Here is a 20,834-nt window from a genome sequence, read left to right as displayed (position 1 = left end):
AACATCAGTGATCTGCCCAAGCATTCCAGAGCCACAAAGTTCATCCCTTAGTTCCAGTGCTTATTATAGATTCTAGTGCTTAATTTGAGCTTTACAAAAATATCAATCTAGAAAAACAAAGCCAACAATGATCACAGATCACCAATAACAAATGTAAAAAAGAGAGCGCTCCTTCACTATTTTGTTCAAGGTCTCCATATCTTTCGCAAGTAACATTGAGTGCTTAGAACTATGCTGCAACAATGAGTGGTAACGTTCCTAAGATGTGTAGTTCAGGTTCCCAATCTCTCTTGTTATGAATATATTTAAGTGCTAAATTTGATCTTTAAAAATATTTCAATCTAGAAAAAAACAAGCCAACAATGTAATGTAATAAAGGTTGATCCTATACACCTGACATCTCTAAGCATGAATGATAAATGTAATGGAATATAAATGGTCCCTTTAATTTTCGCCTATTCGCTGAGCATCCGAAGCACCTGCTGCAGCGTGGGAGCAAACCTTGTGACGTTGAGCCTGATGTCCTGCTCTATCCAGTAATACCTCATCCCAAACTGCCACCCATGCCTGTGTATGGACTCCGGGTCGCTAACCACCGGGTTGTCCTTGCCGTACTTGTCGTAGAGCGTGCTTTCCACGTCCGCGATGCTGTACTCGACGTCTCGTAACCGCATCTCCTTGGCCGGCCCGCCGTAGAACACCATGGACGGGTGCTCCATATGCCCCCACGGCACCACCTGCAGCATCACCGCGTTGGTACGGAGGAAGAAGAAGTTGGTGAGCCCGGCCCCGTGCGCGCCCATGAGCACGTCGCACGAGTCCACGACCCGGGAGAACTCCTCCACGCTGAGGTCCCTGCGCGGCTCGATCGGGATAACCTCGAACCCAGCCTTCTGAACAGCTGCGACGATCGCCGGGAAGTTGACGAACTTCCTCGTCCTGCCACGGTTGATAAGCATCAGCCGTGGCTTCCGCTGCTGCTGCTGCTCTGGGGCGCCGGAGGCAGCAGTAGCAGCGTTGCTGTTCGCCTCCTTATACGGGATGCTGACGCCTGCGGGCGGCAGCCCGTAGATTTCGCGGATGTAGAGGCGGAAGTCGAGCATGGTGTAGTTCCGCGGGGCGCGTGCAGGGTCGATGCCGAGGTCGCGGTGGCCACGGAGGCCGACGGTGACGTGCGGGTAGCACCGGACGCCGCCGTCTCGGTTGAAGTCGACAATGTCGTAGCGAGAGAGGTTCCTGAGGATGAGCCTGTACTTATCCACGAACCACGGCTGGAGATCGGAGACGAGGAACTGCACTTCGCCCTCCAAGGCACGCGTGGTGATGAAGAGCGGGATGAGCACGTCGCTGAAGTCGTGCCATGGGTTGGACGTGAGCCCATTCATCGCGAACACCAGCGCCGGGACGGCGTGCCCGGAGGTGCACTCTGGCGCCGCCTGGGAAGCGTTCAAAGACTTCACCGTGACCTTGTTGATGTACTCCAGGTACTTGCGAGACTGGTCACGGATGCTCCATTCCTGGCTGTCCGCGCCGAGCTCGCCGACGGGCGGCACGTAGAGAACGGTGCGGTTGGCTCCCATGGTTCGTGCGTCGCCGGAGATCTCGCAGATGTCGTACCTGGGATCGGAGAGGTCGCAGATTGGCTTGCGTGGCGCCGTAGCTGTGAGGCAATATTGATTTACTCATCGTCAGACGATGAGTTAACTAGAATAGAAAATTTATAATTGTTGCTGGAAGCAACACGAACCAGGCTCGATGATGGTATCGTTCTTGTTGCCGCCGCCTTGATCGATTTCTTGCCGGATGAGCTCTTCCTCCATTCTGTCACTTGCATCGCTCGCTCCTTGCTGGCCTGTCTGCTCAACATTTTGCCCATTCTTGACATCTAATTAACAGTTTGTCATTTAGTAAATTGTACTTAAATCTACCCTACTATTGCACCATCATTTTCATTAATAATCTACCCTACTAATGCACCATCATTTTTATTGCTAAACCCACCCTATAAAACATCCCTGACTGAGATAGCCACCATCCATCCAACCGAAAAATTGTACCCAGAAAAACAACACCTTAAAAATAAACTATCCACATTGTTTCTAAGTTCTCTCTCTTTAATTACTCACTCAAATCGAATGGTCAACATTCACAACCAGAATATTAAATTTCTTCTAGTGAAGTGGGGTTCCCCCAGTGTTTTGTCATTCAAAATTTAGTATATATTTTCCCTACCAAATGCCTCCTAGTGAGATTCCCATGTGCTATGACTAGTGTTAGTATTTTATTACAACTTAAAAACACTAGGAGAATTCCACCGTTTTGGTAGTGACTGTGGGTATCCTCCTCCTCATCCCTCCCGCCTCCCACGGCCGCTCCTCATGACTCCATCCTTACGCCCACCCTCTCGGTTCGATTCCCACCTCCCACGTTCTTTTTTCCTTTTTCTGAAAAAACAAACGCTCACAACATTGGTTGCTGGGCCGTCGTGGCCACCGGGCATGGACTGCAGGAGGGGCGGGGACGCGTGGCCAGGGTTTGTCGTGTGGAGCCGTGGCGCTTCGCGGCGGCGGGATGGGCGCAGCGTCCGGAGGGAGCTGGCGTGGGGGATGGCGCTGCGCCGTTGGTGGCCCATGTCCGGCCACGTGCTCTCCTTTGCTGCCCCTCCACCAGCGCCATGACCAGCACGGCGGCCCACGTGTATGTTATGACCTATGCTCCCATCGAATGCTATGTGGTGGGGAGTTATGGTCCCAGCTAGCACATAATTAGAGTAATATTGTATTTTCGAAGTGCCTTTTATTTCTGAAGTGCCCTTTTAAAGTTTGACATGCTATTTTAGATAAGATTGGGATGGGCGGGGTGGAAATCTCGATTCTAAATGGAAATGTTTGGTGTGGAAAAAACTAATGAAGTTGGGAAATAGAGGAATGACATGGCAAAATTTTTCCTGTTTTTCTGTGCAAGTAAAATTGTTTGATGTATGCTATATTTCTTTTAAATGTAATGTATGGCATCTTGTTTTTTTGTGAAATATAAAAAAGGGAAATAAACTATTTGTACATTTGCTTTGACTAATTGAACTTGCAAAATTTAGGAAAATAAACTATCAGCACATTTGTAATGGCTTGTGCTAAATTAGATTAGATATAGCAAAGTAGCATGTATCTTATTGATACTTATGATAAACATTTATTATTTACATTTTAGCCTAATACTCAAAATTTGTTCTCAGTGCTGATAGTTGTTAAGAGTCAAATCCATCCTGCTTGGTTGAGGACTACGAAATTTAAAAGTCGACTGAGGCGGTGTTCATTTTTGTAAAGGATTAGGAAGCTGGATTTGTTTATGAATTTGTGTATCTTTCATTAGTTGATTTGTTTGTTCTAGACGCACTGTAGCGTTAGCATGGACAATATATGTCGACAAAAGATGCTCGACAGTCCTCCGAGGGGTATCCCACGAAGGTAAGATAGATTGATCGGCAGAGGTACGTGTAATCAAGAACAAGAAGGCAACAGAGACACAAGAGTTAGATAGGTTTGGGCCATCAACATGACGTAATACCCTACTCATATGGTCTATTAGTTTTTATTAGCTATCGTATAATATTGCGTGTGTTTTGAGAGGGTCCCCTACCCGCCTTATATAGCTGGGGGTAGGGTTACAAGTCGGTTAGATCTAGAAGATAATCGGTAAGTAATAACAGGTTACAGCAATCACGGGATCGAGCATATCCTAACAGATCTCCTAGCATCTTCAGGATATCACCCTTGATGTCCTACGGTACACACCGAGCAGTACCATGCATTGTAAGTCTTCATCTTGTGGGCTGAACAGCCCCTGGCGGCGCGGCCCATGTAGTCTGCCTTTGGTATCCGGAATCATACCCCCCACAGCTAGTCCCCAAGCGCCTTGTATCCACTGTGCAACGCCGTCCTGAGCTTGTCCGAGTAGGTGTAAGCAAAGCCGAGCAGTCAAACTTATGGTCCAACCACCCTAATGAATCGCTGAGCAGTTGTGGACCGTAACCGACTAGCTTAATTGTCTGGTCGAGAACGGGCTTACCCAAGTATGGCTTGCCAAAAGGATGTAAGGAGCTCAAGTTCAAAATCAAAAATTTCCTCTTAGTGGACCATGTGTGCCCACTTAGAGTCTGACCACGAGAAAAGGAGATAATCTTCTTCAACTTCAGGAGGCACGGAGTCTTTCGGATTAAAGAAAACCACAAGGTGAAGTGTGCCCAATTAGTCCCCGAGCCTGATAGTAGGTGACATAGTCACGTGGTTCAGGGTCCAGAAAGTAGAAGAAAGGCAGAAAACCAACCGAGCTGACAACCAGTCCATGGGCTGAGCCCTGAAATGAAAAGCACACATTCACCGCAAAGTGAAGTATGCCCATTTAGTCAGCGAACGTGATAGTAGGTGATGTGGTCACGTGGTGCCAGTGTTAGAAACAACAGTAACTAGAAGAAAAGTCCCCAGTGTGTTGAGAAACCAAGTCATAATGATGACGTAGTCCCCGAGCCACAAGTGGAAATCTCGAATAAATCAAGAAACACCGATTACTCAAATCGTGGAGAAAAAATAGAGTAATGGTTGTACTGTTGAAATTACTAAGCCTTGATGACATTGCGGAGGGGTCGGTGAATATTCGGTGTGCAATACCAAGTTCTGTCAAAAAATGGACAATATGGGCCACAGTTGCATGGATGCCCAGATAACGGCCCAGCACACTACTTTGGGGAATTGGGAAGGGCACAAATTAGCATGGTGCAGTTTCCCAAAAACCCTTAAATGCGAAAAGTGGAGAGAGTGTCTTTATAACTGCGCCACCGCACTCCGCGCTCCCACCTTTGCCACTCTGCCACTTCATCTTCCTCCTCGCCCTTGCACTCCCCCCATTCACATTCACACGCGCTTCGCCGCTAGAGCTAAAAAGCTTGTGAAAAGGGACCAGTTCCGATCTAGATCTGAGGGATGGCACCAAAGAGGGGAGGTGGTAACGCGAAGAAGGCGACCACCAGGGTGAGCCGTGACAAGGAATGGGTGACATCACTCATGGGGGAGACGGAACTCAACGAGATGGTGGAGGCAGGCGTTCTTCCTGATCGTGTCACCACCGGATGGCGTCCGGCCGACGGTGAGCCCTATCCGATGCCACACAACAACGAACCTGTTGTCTTCAAAGATTATTTCTAGAGTGGATTAGGACTTCCGGTACATCCATTCTTGCGGGATCTGTTGGAGTATTAGGGAGTAAGCTTATGTAATCTCCATTCGAACACTATTTTGCATATTTCTGTGTTTATCCACTTCTGTGAGGTCTACCTTGGCATTCTTCCCCATTTCAATCTCTTTCGACACTTTTTCTGGTTTAAGAAGAAAGGAGGGGGCGGATCCAAAGTGGTCGGCAGTGTGTATCTATAGCTCCATGACGGGATGGCGGGTGAATACATTATTGTGCCACTGAATACCTCGCTGAAGGGGTGGAATGCCAGGTGGTTTTATATGAAGCAAAGCCATCCTGCCATCTGATGCAATGTCGACTAAATCCTAGAGAATCAAAGGTGCTGGTTAGAGAAACCGACCAGTGCCGATATGGAACAGGTGAAGGAGCTCCTCGAGCTAATAAGGGGCATGAAGATGAATGGAGTGGTGGTGGCGGTGAACTTCATAATGTGCCGCGTCCAGCCCTGCAAGGAGAGGGCTCATCCAGGCTTTGACTTCAAAGGAGATACTAATGGCACCTGGCAGAGGATGGAGAGACTAACAAAGGAGGCTGTGCTACATCGGGCAGCTGAACTATTCACTCCAAACATGTCGTACACCATGCCGGGGCAGCCAAAAAGCTTCAACTACACGAACCCACCACCTCAGGTAAAAATCTCAATTGTTGTTCGTCGTGCCTTTTATCCCATGCCGGCGCCGAGCAGTGGACTGATTCACTTGTGGAAAGATCCATTTGCAGGAACAGGCGGTGTACTTCTCGGGCATGCCGAGGAGTGATTGTCCAAAGGCAGTGGACGCCAGGCTGACCACTCAGCCGGAGGAAGGTGTTGTCAACACCTCGTCTGAATCTAGAGGCGAAGGTGCTGGTCGGAAGGAGAGTCCCCCCGGTATCGGAGAAAGTTCGGGGGAAGAGGGCGGCGAAAGATGAGCTGGCCCAAAAGAAGAGAAGAACGACGGATTTAGCCCCCCGCAAGCTCGGATGCAGAGCGCGGTGATATCCAAGTGGTCAGACGACGAGGAGGCTTCAGAAGTTCCCCCTCCAGCACTAAAGTGTCATCCCGCAACACGCGCGTGGAGGTGCAATCGGAGGAAAGGGAAGGAGTCCCTGAGCAGCAGGCGGAGAAGACACCGATTGTGGGGGCTGCAAGACCTCCAGCCCAGGACACACGGGTTGACCCTAGAGCGGTGCCTGGGTGCTCGGGGAGGCAGCGCCGGTTCAAAACTATTTACCGGGAAGCTGATGTGTAAGTATCTTTGCCTTGGGATCAATAGCTATCCATTTTTTATAGTTGCGGTGATCGATGAGCTAAACTGATGTAGAACGGGGCGCGCATAGGATTTGAATCCTTCAGGCCAGACTGGCGAGCAGCTGAGGGCTATTCCTGGCATGACTCTGGCCCAGAGTCCCTGGGCGCTCATCGATTTACGGAGAAGTTGACCACCGCTGCTGATGGAGTTGGAGGCAGAGAGCGGTTGGCGACGATGGCGGATGATTCTATAGAGAAGCCAGGAGCAACGGCGAGAGCCGCCGAGTCCTCAGAGGCGGGAGCGGGAGCTATTGATGATGTGCCAAAGTCTAGGACGCAAAAACTGGCAGCGTCGGTGGAGCAAGCGGCGCACCCTAAGATGCCGCAGGGCGTGGTCTGTTGCTCTGTGCGGCCACTGAGCCCCTAGGGAGCGCCACCGGCTATGGAGGAAGAGGACATGGTTGAGGAGATTGAGCGCGAAGGATCACAAACTCAAACTGTCCGCATCTTCTGTAAGCGAGGGGAGGAAGTTGTGGTCGTGGAAGAGGAGGACACCACCACGGAGGTGAAGAGGCTATGGTCCACCCTTTCCATAGCTATGAAGCACATCGAGGTTAGTATTGTGTCAGCGGTGTCCATCTTTGGCATTGGAGACTATGGTCCTTTATAATCTTGGTGCTTTACAGGGCATAGCGTGAACTGCCGTACAATGGTAGCAGTTGATTAAAAGGATGGAGCCCCTTGCTGAGGAGAATAAGAAGCTAAAGGACGCGGTGAAACTGATGGAGAAGAACGTCTAGAGGGCCCAGTGTGAAAGGGATCTTGCTGAATCAAACACCAAGGACCTAGAGTACCAAAAGGGCATCTTATCCGAGCAGTTGAAGACCATCTCCGAGCAGATGGAGTGCACCTCTAAGCAGCTGAAAAGCGTCTTCGAGCAGCTGGGGTGCACCTCCGAGCAGCTGAAAAAGCATCTCCAAGCAGAAGAAAGGTACTATGGATTGGTGAATTTGTTGTACATTGCCAAATAGTCTTGATATTGCTAACGACTATTACGTTTGTAGAGCAAGATGTGGAGCTCAACCGGTTGCATCAAGTCATCGGTCAACTCCAAGAGGAGAAGGAGAAGGCATCTGGGCGAGTGGAGAAACTGGTCGAGGATCTGGAAGGTGAGTAGTTTGTGGTCGGAGTTGTTGCTAAAATGATTTCTTCGTTTGACAAATCCTTTTGGTGTTTGCAGAATACCGTCGATGAACCAAGGCACAGTTCGACGTGCTGGAGCTAGAGGCAAAAATCTAGAGGGGAAAACTTGATGCCGTGGTGGCTGGAGTTAGACCATTTCTCGACTGTATCGACATGGAGATAGCTCCTCAGCCCAATGATAGGCCACCCCATCTGGACGCCATCATTGACAGTTGCAAGGTGGCGTGGGAGAACTTCAAAGGCTTCAACCAAGACGCCGCTATCTCCGTCGTGACACATGCCTTGGCGGTGGTCCAGTCTCACTACCTTGCAATCAATCTTCGAGCGATAGGGGCCGGATTCGCCAGAGGGACAGGTGTGATGGAGGAGCAGCTAAAAGATGAGGTGGAGGATGCGGCGAAGAGGCTGGCCAACAATGTCAATCTATTTGGCGAGGTAGACGATGATGGCCGAGCACAATAACCTAAGTGAGGAGGAACCTATATAGGATAACTATAAAGGGAGTTAGATGCACGAGCGCCTAAGCAAACATTTATGTATTTGTATAAATGTTGTAAGAAGACGACATGTGTGTGTTCAGGCGGCTTGCTAGCGCTTGCGGTGAAAAAGAGACGTGTTTTTAACCCTAATGCGTTTATACTTGGTATCAGTAGCGTCTGAGTAGTTAGTTCGTTACTGAGCTCTTGGCCTTGGCTAGCCCGTATCCCATAACGTCGAGCGTTGCAGCCCATGCATGTGTAGGGGGAACAGACATGACCGAGGAACTATAGCTGACCACCCATAACGCAGAGCGTTGGAGCCCGTAACCCGTGTAGGGAGAGATCGGAGACAGGGATTTCTCCAAAGAACACAGAGTGGAACGTGTGCTGCTCGATGGTTGGCAGAATATCTTAGAAATATTTTAGTATGGAGAAATGGGTGAAGCATTTATGGAGATCAATATAATTGTCGGAGTTTATTAAGGAGTAGCTTGGAGCTGGTAATTGTAAATGGAGATTATACTAAAGTGGAGAAATAATGGAGACAAATTATGGCGACAAAAACTTCATTCATTGTGGAGTGAAGTGTACATATCTGGAGCATTTCAAGGATAGAAACGTATAAGGTGCTCGATGTGCCATGAATTGGAGATATCTATTCCCTCCATGTCACATAGCCAGTAAGACCCTGGTCGGGTAACCTCTTTGACCACATAAGGCCCTTCCTAGGGGGAGGAGAGCTTGTGCATCCCTTTGGTTTTCTGCTTTCTACGGAGAACAAGGTCACCGACCGCAAATGAACGACCTTTGATATTGTGATTTCAGTATCTTCGTAGGTCTTCTAGGTATTTGGCTATGCGGATGCAAGTGATCAGGCGTTCTTCTTTGTCCCTGTCGACATCCTCTGTCCGAACAGCTACGGCTTGCCCTTCATTATAATGTTCCACCCTAGGTGCTCGGAAGGCAATGTCCACCGGAAGTATGGCTTCTGAGCCATTGACCAAAAAATATGGAGACACACCGGTGTTGAGACTAGCTTGAGTGCGTAGTCCTCAGACCACAGCTAGGAGCTCTTTAAGCCATCTGCCCAGATGCTTTTCCTATTTCTGGTATATTCTCTTTTTGAGGGCATCGAGGATCATACCGTTCGCTTGTTCGACCTGGCCATTGGCTCTAGGATGGGCAATAGAGATGTATTTGATGGAGATGCATTGGTCTTCGTAGAAGTCCTAAAATGGTGATTGGTGAATGTAGTTCTGAGGTCGGTGATAATGCTGTTCGGCAGACTGAATCTATGGATGATATCTTCGAAGAGCTCGACTGCCTTCTTTGCAGTGACTGAAACAAGCGGCTTGTATTTGATCCACTTGGAGACCTTGTCAATGGCGACGTATACATACTGAAAACCACTTGGTGCAGGCTTGAAAGTCCTGATCATGTCCAGTCCCCAGCATGCAAAAGGCTAAGAAGCTAGGATGGTCTATAATTCCTGCGTCGGCACGTGTATTTGCTTGGCGAAAAATTGGCATCCTTCACAATGTCGGATGAGGTCTTCTATGTCGGCGATGGTCGTGGGACAATAAAAACTACCTCGATAAGCTTTGTCGACCAGGTTTCTTGAGGCCACGTGATTGCCATAGGAACTAGAGTGAATTTCGAGGAGTAGTTTTGCACCCTCTTCTCGGGTGATGTATTTCTGCAATATCCCTTCCTAGGTGCTTTTTGTCATCAACTTCCCGTCAACCAGTTTCGGTCTTATCGGCGGTACATCAGCACTGGTGAGGTACTTGATGAATTATTCCCTCCAATCTACGACCGGCGAAGGTACTGTAAGTACCAGCTGCTCGGTAGTGGAAACTTCTTAAGCTTCCTTCTCTTCCTTATAGATGGCATAAAGAGGTCTTGAACAAAAACCCCTGGCAGAATCATGGCATGAGAAGAGCCTATCTTAGATAGGTGGTCGGTGAGCTAATTTTGGTCTCGTACCATGTGGTGGTACTCGATACCATAGAACTTTCCTTCGAGTTTTATGATCTCGGTGCAGTATGCGTCCATCTTCTCACTGGAATAGGACCAATCTTTGTTGACTTAGTTGATGACCAGTGTGGAGTCTTCGTATACCATGAGGCATTTGACGCCAAGCTCGATGGCTATACGAAGTCTGTGGAGACATGCTTCATATTCTACGGCATTGTTGGAAGCTAGAAAATGAATTCGAAGGACGTATCGGAGCTTGTCTTTAGTTGGAGTAATAAACAAAATGTTGATGCCAGCACCGTTGATGTTGAGGGCACCATCAAAATACATTATCTAGTGCTCGGGGCAAGCAGTGGGGATGGGCTCTTGGATCTCGGTCCACTCAGTGACGAAGTCAGCCAGCACCTACGACTTAATGGTCATCTTGCTTCTGAATTCTATGGAATAAGTGTCGAGGTCGACTGCCCACTTGATGATGCGGGCAATGGCCTCTTTGTTATGGAGGATGTCCCCTAGAGGGGACTTGGTGACCACGATGATCTTGTAGTACTCGAAGTAATGGCGGAGCTTGCGCGACGTGACCAGAATGGCGTATAACAGCTTCTGAACCTAAGGGTAATGAGTTTTGGACTCATTAAGAACCTCACTGATGAAGTAGACCGGATGTTGTACCTTATAGGCGTGTCCAACTTCCTCATGCTCGACGACGATAGCTGTGCTAATGACGCAAGAAGTGGCAGCGATGTAGATCAATAAGGTTTTGTCTGGTCAAGGTGCCGTCATGATCGGAGGCTTCATTAAAAACAACTTTAGTTGCTCTAAAGCAGTATCAGCTTCCTCTGACTAGGAGAAGCGCTTAGAGGCCTTGAGTAGTTTGAAGAATGGTAGTCCCTTTTCGCTGAGGCATGATATAAAGTGGATGAGGGTAGCCATGCACCCTATGAGCTTCTGTATGTCCTTTATGTAGGTTGGCCGTTTCATATTGGTAATGGCAGAGACCTTGTCGGGGTTGGGTTTGATACCATGGGCGCTGACGATGTAGCCCAGGAGTATGCTGGATGGAACTCCAAAGATGCACTTTGAAGGGTTCAACTTCCATCTATATCTTTTTAGGTTGGCGAATGTTTCTTCCAGGTCAGTGATGAGACTGTCGGTGGTTTTGGATTTGACAACCACATCATCGATGTAAGCTTCGATGTTGCGGCCTATCTGTTGATCAAGGCACATCTGGATGGCCCTTTGGTAGGTCACCCTAGCGTTCTTGACTCTGAAGGACATGGTGGTATAGCAATACGCGCCGAAAGGCGAGATGAACGATGTTTTGATTTGGTTGTCCTCTTTGAGGGATATCTAGTGATAGCCGGAGTAACAGTCAAGGAAGGAGAGGAGTTCGCAGCCGGCGATTGAGTCTACAACTTCGTCTATTCGAGGCAGACCGAAGGGGTCTTTAGAGCAGTGTTTGTTGAGATAAGTGTAATCAACGCACCTTCTCCATTCTCTATTCTTCTTTTGAACAAGGACTAGGTTTGCCAGCTACTCAGGATGATACACTTCTTTAATAAATTTGGCTACTAGGAGCCATTTTATTTCTACCCTAATATCCTCCTTCTTATCTAGCGTGAATCATCGGAGCTTCAACTTGATCGGCTTGGCAGTCGGCGAGACATTCAAGGAGTGCTCGATCTTCTCCCGTGGTACCCCCGGCATGTCTACAGGTTTCCAAGCAAACATGTTTGCGTTGGCACATAGGAAGGAGACGAGCGCGCTTTCCTATTTGGGGTCAAGATGAGCTCCAATCTTGATGGTCTTGGTGGGGTCATCGAGGCCGAGGCCGACCTCCTTCGTTTCCTTAGACTTGGTGAAGGCACAAGGAGGCTCTAGTGCTAGGATCTCTAAGTCATCGGCGGGCACCATCTTGGCCCCGGTGGCCACGCTGGCCATCTGGATGGAGAGGTCGGTGGCTTCGATGAGGGAGAGACTCTATGTTTCGTAGGCGTAGGCAATGCAGAGGTTGGCCCATAGGGCAGAACTCTTGCAGGCGAAGGCATCTTCAATACAAGATAGGCATAGTGTGGTATGGCCATGAACTTGGCTAGAGCTGGCCGACCAAGTATGGCATGGTAGGTGGTGTTGAAGTCAGCGACGTAAAAGTTGATGTGCTCAACGCGAAAGTTGCTAGCCGTGCTGAATTGTACCGGGAGGGTGATCTCTCCAAGCGGTTTCGATGCCCTGCTAGGTACCACACCCCAAAAGGAGGAGTCAGAGGGAGTAAGGTCTTCTATTCCAAGGCCCAGCTCCTTTAGGGCTACGGCGAAGAGGAGGTTCAGAGCACTTCCGTCGTTGACGAGTACTTTCCTAAAGAGTACTTTCTTGATGGTTGCATCGAGAACGAGGGGGAAACGCCCTATGTAAGGGATGTCCGCCCACTGGTCAGCCCTACTGAAGGTGATGGGGACCTCAGACTAGGGGTGATAGCTAGGGTTGGCAATGCGTCTTCTTTGTTGACGGCGAGCACCCGATGGGCGGTGAGCTTTTGATCTCTTCTGCTCTCGGCGGCGGTGAGGCACTCGAAGATAGTGGCGACCACTTTGTCATGATCCTAGAAGGCGTTGTTGGTGTCTCCATGTGGTCGACGACCTCTGGCTCCGTCATCGTTGTCGCCATCCTTCTTTTTGGTCTGGAACTCCTTAGCCAAGCCAAGACAGTCCTTCATCTTGTGCTTGCTATTCTTGTGGAGGGGGCACGGCCCTTCGAGGATTTTCTTCTAATGCTCATCGTAGTTACGTTTGGCGTGAGGTTCGTCAACGGTGGCGACGATGTTGTCTAGTCAGCAACGGCGATACTGACTAGCCTTAGACCCTTCCGGCCGATCACGACCACTGTCCTGATGGTGGCAACAGTTGTTGTAATGGCGGTCACTGTGGCATCGTTCATCGGGGCGCTCATCGCTACAGTGAGTTGGGCGGTGAGTGCCCGCATACTCGTTGAAGCGCACTTTGGCCTCCTCAGCATCAGCGTACTGATTGACGGTTATGATCATCTCACCAATCCCCTTTGGCGGCTTACGATTGAATTTGGAGCGGAGGTCGCGGTGATGGAGTCCTCGGACAAAGGCGGTGATGACTTCTACTTCCGTGATATTGGGAATAGAATTCCTCATCTCGGAAAATTGCATGATGTAATTACGAGGAGCTCGGACGGTTTCTGATAGATGCGATTCAAATCATGCTTCGTGCCTAGCCAAGTACATGTAGCCATGTAATTGTCAATGAAGACCTTCTTCAACTGTTCCGAAGATCCGATGGAATCCAGGGCGAGGCTCATGAGCTAATTCATTGCGGTCGACATGAGCATGACAGGAAGATAGTTTGCCATGACACTGGTATCTCCCCCGGTGGCACGCACAATGGTGGCATAAGCTTGTAGCCACTGTGGGGTTCATCCGCCCCTCGTAGGGCTCGCCCCCAGTGATTTTGAAACCACGGGGCTACTTGAGTGTTCGGAGGGCTCTCGTGAATGCTCGGGGTCTTTCGGGATCATCACCGTCGGGATCTGCAGCATTGCCAGCGTTAAGTGGCTATAGGGCTGCATCCGGATTACCGAACTCTTGTTCGTATTCTTGACGTCGGCGTACTTCTTCTTCAAGCCGAGAGAAACGACGCCCATCGATATGACGTCTTGCATCCCGGAGATTGTTGATGTGCGCTCGGACATCTTGGTCATGTTGGCGAGGGTAGTCGATACGGTTCCCCCTAGCTCCCCCTGGAGGGGTCATCCATCATCACTATGTTGGTCAGCGAAACGGCTTCTGCTAGGGCGGTGATTGGATCTTGGCGCGGCGGATCGGCGATTCGAGCTTGTCGAGTAGGAAGGTCCCTGATCCTGGCAGATCTCGTTGACCTGGCAGTGGGCAGCTTTAAGCATTGCGGCGACCTTGGAGACTTCTAGCATTTGCTCAAGAGGAGAGAGCTCATTAGCGGCCATGGCCAAGTTGGCGCTTGGGGTCTTGTAGACATCATGGCTGTCAACATGGATGAATTAGTCATCGAGGTTGCGGCGAAGTGGGTGTGGCCTCCCTTGCGAGTTGAGCTGCTCTCTGTTGAGAGTAGCCTCGGCTAGCACAATGGCGGCCTCATTCGCTCGGCGCAGTGCATGGTTGACGTTTCTGTTGACACGAGCTGCGCGGTCCTCATCAATTTCCCCATCCCGCAGAGGGCTGTCAATGCTGACATTAAAAATCCCACGTCCACGGAAGGGTGGGAAAGGAGGTTGGACGGCTGCGGTTTCGGCGATAGTCTCCGTAGAGCCCTGGGACTCAGAGTCTGAATTTTCCTCTATGATGGTGTGGAGGGATGCTTCGGGACATCGGCCGATTTGTAGCATATTGATAGTCGACGTGAGCTGGTCTGCGATTGGGTCGACGAGAGGATAGATGTCTCCCACCTAGTCGACGAATTTGCCCCTTAGGGCATCTTCATGGATGGCGGACGTAGGCCCCAGAGTTTCCTGATCAGCCTCAGATAGATCGGAATCGGAGGGTGGTCAGCGCTGAACCAGAGTGGTTAGAGCCGATTCCATGAGGGAGAGGCAGTCGGCGAGCTTCTGGCCGACCGGATCGATGGATGCGATCAGATCGTCGTTGTTGATCTACTTCCTCGAACAGTGGGGGAGCAGGCGGCGAGTTGTTGGTGAAGACGACCTCGGAGGCGGTTTCGAGATCGGATCTGCTGTTGCAGGTGCTGGTGTGGTCGGCGCAGAATCAATCTACACGGGCTCGATGATCTCTCTGTCTCCGTCAGCATTGATGACCCAGGAGATTGATCCGGCCATAAAGATCTGGTCGGGCTTTGGGGAGGACGAAGAGCCTGCAAAACGTACCATCTTGTTCGTCATAGAAACAGCACGCACACCCCTACCTCCGCGCGCCAATTGTCGATAAAAGATGCTCGGCAGTCCTCCGAGGGATATCCCATGAAGGTAGATTGATCGGCAAAGGTGCGCATAATCAAGGACAAGAAAGCAACAGAGACACCAGAGTTAGACAGGTTCGGACCGTCAACACGACGTAATACCCTACTCCTGTGGTCTGTTGGTTTGTATTGGCTATCGTATGATATTACGTGTGTTTTGAGGGGTCCCCTACCCATCTTATATAGCTGGGGGTAGGGTTACAAGTTGGTTAGATCTAGGAGATAACCGGTAAGTAATAACAGGTCACAGGAATCACGGGATCGAGCATATACTAACAGATCTCGTAGCATCTTCAGAATATCGCCCTCGATGTTCTGTGGTACACGTCGAGCAATACCGTGCACCGTAAGTCTTCGTCTCGTGGGCTGGACCGCCCCTAACGACGTGGTCCATGTAGTCTATCATGGTTATCCGGGGTCGTACCCCATAATATACTAGTAAATATGTAAGTGCTTCTACTAGTAAATAAAGGCCGTTTGACATAACTACAGATCCATAGTCATAATTTCTTTGAGCTAGACCACCATATTAAATGGGATCTGAATTGCACGTTTGTATCGATCAGTTCATAAAGTAAGTATGTACATCAACAAAAAGGGCAGATTAACCTCATTTACCTAATTTGGCTTCAGATTGATTGTTCTTTCCAATTCGATGGGCATCGTCTTGGATATGTTCTTCCTCCATCTTGTTAGGTTTATCATTTTTATGCCCGCCATCTTCCTCCATATAATCACCTACCACAGTTGAAGCATCAATGAACATTTGTTAAAGTCAGATCTGTTGGCAACTTGATAATAAATCTTCTACTGTACTTCTCCTATTTCATTTAGAGTTTATTATTGATGGGTTTCAATCGTTGCTTCTTTGGCTCTTCAGGTAAAGCTTTATATACCAAACACTAACTCATACAACTGGCTCTATGAGAGAAACTATGGAGCAGAGAAGATGGTTTTACTAGAAATCCAAAGCCATTTAATCGTAGCTTCTCTAGCTACTTGAACGAAGAAAGTTGCAAAGAAACCCTATCAAACATGGTCTTATTTGTAGAAATTTTCATGCAGATTAGTAGTGTCAAGCGTGGACTCATGACTTATTAGGTGTGTGCTCTGTTTTAGTTAGCCGCATCCAATTAATTGCCCATGTAGTAGTTGGGAAACGAAATAATCACATATAAACAGACAGTAGGATTATCATGTATAATCCACGTGCAAATCGTGGATTAGATGGCCTGAAAATGAATGTTTTCGATGGAGGAAGCAAACTATTATTATATTGTACCTTCCAGGTCAACATACTGATTGATGAAGCACACGAAACCCCCGTGCTATGTGCCACAGATCTGCAAACCGTAATATTGCTATTTGTTTTTTTTTACTTTTGAAGTCAATAATATTTCACATCTCAATTTTAATGTTATAAGGTTAAAAGTATATTTACAAATTTCAAACAAAATTCATTGAACAATATAAAGGTCCACGGCAGTACGTATGACCCACACTGCAACATCATTCTGGTCATAAGAAGCATGCATGCTGCAACTCCCTTATCTAGCTCAACAAGGAGGTATGCCAACCAACCATTCAGATTGAGAAATTACGGTAGTATAATGAATTGACGATGATTCCCAGCTTCGAATTCGTATTTCCAAAATTCTCATCCAATGATTTTATATAACAGAAATGAGTGTTGTTATTAGCATCCAAGTTTGTAGTCACATACCATGCATATGTCACACAATTATCCAGTGCCTTTCATTGTACGGTAAGGACGATTGAATTGATAAGCACGTATGATATTTTACTCATATTGGCCATATTAAACCATCTATCCCTTTTCTTTTCTTTTCTTTTTCTCGCATTGATGTTTTGTCCCTGGGCACAAAGGCAAATTTTATATTCGTCTTCTTGTTTCTTGTGGCTGAGATATATCGCAATCAATCACATCAATCGTCTGTGAGAGTGTGACAAATAAAACACTTTCAAGTACCATTAGGCTTTGGTACGCGTCACGGAATAATGTGTGGGCGGCATTATTGGGGGACCAATACACAAATTTGTTCCGTGCTTGTGCAACAAAACGATGAACCACACAATATTGGCAAGCAAGCAATATTATATGGACTGATCAATCAATATATGATACAGAATGCAAAACTGTAACTAATAACGACAAGGAGCATCTCCGACGGTCTTTATATCTTGTTGGACAGCCATTCTGATAAAACTCATTCTCTGTATCTCTTTGCTCTTTAACTTATTTATATTTTATTATTGGACACTTTGGAGAGCCCGCTCCGCTCTCTATTGGATGGGATGATTTAGAGATATAGTTGAATAAGCTATTAGAGAGGGTTTCCCCCATAAAATCTATATTATTCTTTATATTATGGAAGGATATGAAAGGCTCTTAGAATTGCTCAAACCACAGCCCTTGCATGACACATCTAAAATTTGTTTATTCATTTCTGACCTAGGTTATTTCTATCTCGCCAAACTATTAATTTTTTATTACTATTAAATAATGGTACATCATAACATGGATAGAACAAAAATAAACAAAGAAACTATAGCAACTAATCATTACTGCATCCAACCTGAATAAAAACAATCTTAATTTTTTCAAAGACAATACAAAGTTCTACTAATTTTATTCTAGGGCATTCTGGTGTATATTAGTCTACGTACCACATCACACAAAGAAAAAATATGAAAAATATTTCATAAATAATATAAATGCTTACTTGATATCCTAAATATTATTATTCTTTTTTATGAACTTAAATCAAGAATAGTGTGGCTTGATTAAAACAAACTAAGAATTCATTATATTTTATATTTTAGGAAGAATATATTAGTAGCCAGTAAGCATCTATCGCTCACATGCTATTGGCCCTTAATCATCCTCAACGGTACTTAACAAGCAAAGCATCTTTCCTGAATTTTTTTTCTTCTGCCAGGAGCATCTCCTCTAACTTAAAACCTTAACATACTGACTGGTTCCATTATGATTATATATGTAGCCATGCCAGCCCATAGACATGCTAAACTCATCACCATCACGGTCATTAAGAAGACCGAGGACGACGGGTCACACAAAGCTACAAAGAGCCGTGGGCCATGGACTGTCTGTTTGCTTTTGTCAGTTCTCAGTATCTGTATGTACTTCAATCAACAAAGCATCTAGACTCTAGACAAGTCCTGATATGATCCAGCATTCGATTAAGAACGCAGCAATTAATCTCTTCATTAATTTATATAAATAATTAATAAACTCTAAGCAGTTTTTATGCACAAGTTAGTGTAAGCTAGCTAGTACCTTGTGCCAAATTACTCGACGTAGACGAAGACGACGGCAACGATGGAGGAGCAGCAGCCCTGGCGGCTTGACTACTACGCACGGCCGACGAAGACTGTAGGACACCTGCGCGTACCAAGAAAGAACTGGTTTTATATAATGATTATATATGTACTCCCTTTATCAACTTATTATATCAAATAAGTGAATTATGAAAATAAGTTTTATTATAGTATCTATATATATGACTATTTTAGTGTCATAAATATTGGTGATCTTTTTTATAATACACTCTGGTTGAAGATTTTTTGACTTTAGATAACTCTAAAAGTTGATTTAAAAAAAACTCGGGCTGCGGGGTAGACACCTCCGAGCTATTTTAGCTTAAAGTAATTGACTTCTCGTCCAGCCCGAGAGAACCCTCAACCCCATGCCCCGTCCGCACATAGGAGCTCGTTTCCCCGGTGAGGACCGGTCCATTTTACCTGTGCCTTGGAAAACGGAACAAGCGAGGTTTTTTTTTTTCCATACCGCCAACCAAAAATTCATCTCACCAAGGATTCGAACTCTCGTCATGAGGACGTTATCTAGAGGCTTGACCAACTTGTCTAACATACATTGAGACAGACGGATCCGTGTATATATTTGGCTTCAGAAGGAAGAAATGTCAAGTACAGCTCGTTTCTATGCCAGCAAATTAAAAGTCGAGAACACAAATTAAATAGGTGCTAGTCAACCACAGCCTGTCATTCCACATGCATGCATGCATATATATATATTTCGATACGGTGGTTATGTTTCATGCATGATTATAATAGGAGGCCCAATAATGGTTGTCACAAAAAAAGAGGCCTAATAATGGTCTTCTTGCACAAATTAAAAAATCACTTCAATTCATTCTATTTTCCGGATCATTTGCTGTAGGAATATCAATGCAGTGCTTGTTTCTTACTGTATAGGAGTAATTATATATATCTATATTTTAACCACAACCGTTTGAAGAGAGAGATAGCATATGCATGCATATATACCGACCTACGTAGAAGTATATATTCTTTATATATACAATTCAGTACCACTAATTTGTTCTGAGTAGAAGTAAAATAATAGTTAAGATGCATGGAGAGAATTTCAAAGGAAGGTAGAACAAATACGTCACCTAGCATAGCATGGTCAAAGGACAAAGGATTAGCTGACGAAGTAAAACAAAAGAGAAATAAAGCAGTGGTGTTCCTTTATAAAGAAAAGAAGAAACTATAAAAGAAAACAAAAGTAATATGACTTTATTGCCATGGAGACAAGAACAGACTGCGAATTGAGAATTCTTAAATAGCTTGAAGAATTAACACACACACGAAAAGAAAGCCAGCAGATAAATATTCTAATAGACATCCACAACAACTGAAGAAAACCTTGCTTGGAGGTGTATCACGATCGGTGTAGTACTAACCAATGGCGGTTTGTGAACCGAACTGCGAAGACAGAGTAGTGTAGAGCAGGAGGACGAGGAAGAAACCGAGGAGGAGCCCGACCACGGCCCGGTGGTGCTGTGCCACGGCCCTCACGGCGTTCTTCGCGCCAACGGCCACCGGCGCCGTTGACGACGACGACGGAGGTGAATCGGTGCCCATCCTTCGGTGGCCTCCTTGATGGCCCGATCGATCCGAGACGTCTTCTTTCTCCTCCCTCTAGACCGCTACCTTCTTGTGTGCATGAGAGGCCTGGCCTGGCTTATGCGACGAGTAATAGCGATGCGTGGTCTGTCTCGCATTTGTTTCTGACCCAAGGCTTGGGTTGTGCACATATTATTAATATACACTCCATCCCAGCGGGATGCTATAATCTACTACTATATCTGTCCATCTGGTTCTGACTGGTAGTATGATTATTCCACACGGCACAAGGTTTGGCAGCGTTGAAGTACCATGCATTGCCAGCTCTCCCAGTCTGCACGTCTCCATCGGCCGGTGGACCGCTTATAGCAGAAACTTTAGCTTGACTGAGTTTCTAATTCTTCATTTATATTCATTCTTGAGTTCCAGGGTCCCTTCTCACAATGCGCAGATGACCCGACTCATGCAGATAGATGACATCTAGCAGGAACAATAAGATATATTACCGGCAAAAAAAAATAGACATTATTATTCTCAGTCCATAGTATCATACCTGGTTATTCAAGAGCATGCATCGCATTAAATTGAAGGTATTAAGTTCTTAGTAACAAAATATTCCATCCAATATTATTGAGAAACTAGATTCAAAGATGTTATCAGCCCAATGCCCAGCCAGCCGTATGCTTTCCGAACATACTATTGCCTCGGTTTCCTCCGATCCCTGCAATGGAGTCTCGGTTCGTTGGGAACGATTCCCAGCCGGACACTTGCATCGACAATTTATATAACGTTGGAACGGTTCCACGCTAGGAACGGTCC

The 20,834-nt window shown here is 46.8% G+C and overlaps 1 protein-coding gene across 1 annotated transcript; it reads right to left on the bottom strand.

The window, feature by feature from the left end:
- Positions 1–129: 129 nt before the first annotated feature.
- Positions 130–20,262, bottom strand: LOC136520830 (beta-1,2-xylosyltransferase XYXT1-like). The gene is made up of 5 exons (XM_066514489.1): positions 19,853–20,262; positions 18,424–18,528; positions 15,723–15,842; positions 1,748–1,885; positions 130–1,660 (listed from the first exon to the last, which is right to left on the bottom strand). The coding sequence occupies exons 1-5, from the start codon at positions 20,031–20,033 to the stop codon at positions 456–458; spliced, it is 1,749 nt and encodes a 582-aa protein (XP_066370586.1). The 5' UTR covers positions 20,034–20,262; the 3' UTR covers positions 130–455.
- Between the last annotated feature and the right edge of the window lie 572 nt (positions 20,263–20,834).

Source organism: Miscanthus floridulus, chromosome 18, assembly GCF_019320115.1.
Source record: "Miscanthus floridulus cultivar M001 chromosome 18, ASM1932011v1, whole genome shotgun sequence".
In the NCBI taxonomy this organism is placed as follows: Eukaryota; Viridiplantae; Streptophyta; class Magnoliopsida; order Poales; family Poaceae; genus Miscanthus; species Miscanthus floridulus.
Note: the sequence above shows the minus strand (reverse complement) of the source record. Positions and strands in the feature narration are given on the sequence as shown.

Excerpts from the sequence above, each read along its gene's own strand:
- LOC136520830 (XM_066514489.1), bottom strand. The coding sequence starts at position 20,033 with ATGGGCACCGATTCACCTCCGTCGTCGTCGTCAACGGCGCCGGTGGCC. Across the intron at positions 15,843-18,423 it reads GTCGAGTAATTTGGCACAAG|GTGATTATATGGAGGAAGAT; the intron begins GTACTAGCTAGC and ends CAACTGTGGTAG. Across the intron at positions 1,886-15,722 it reads TCAATCTGAAGCCAAATTAG|ATGTCAAGAATGGGCAAAAT; the intron begins GTAAATGAGGTT and ends ACTGTTAATTAG.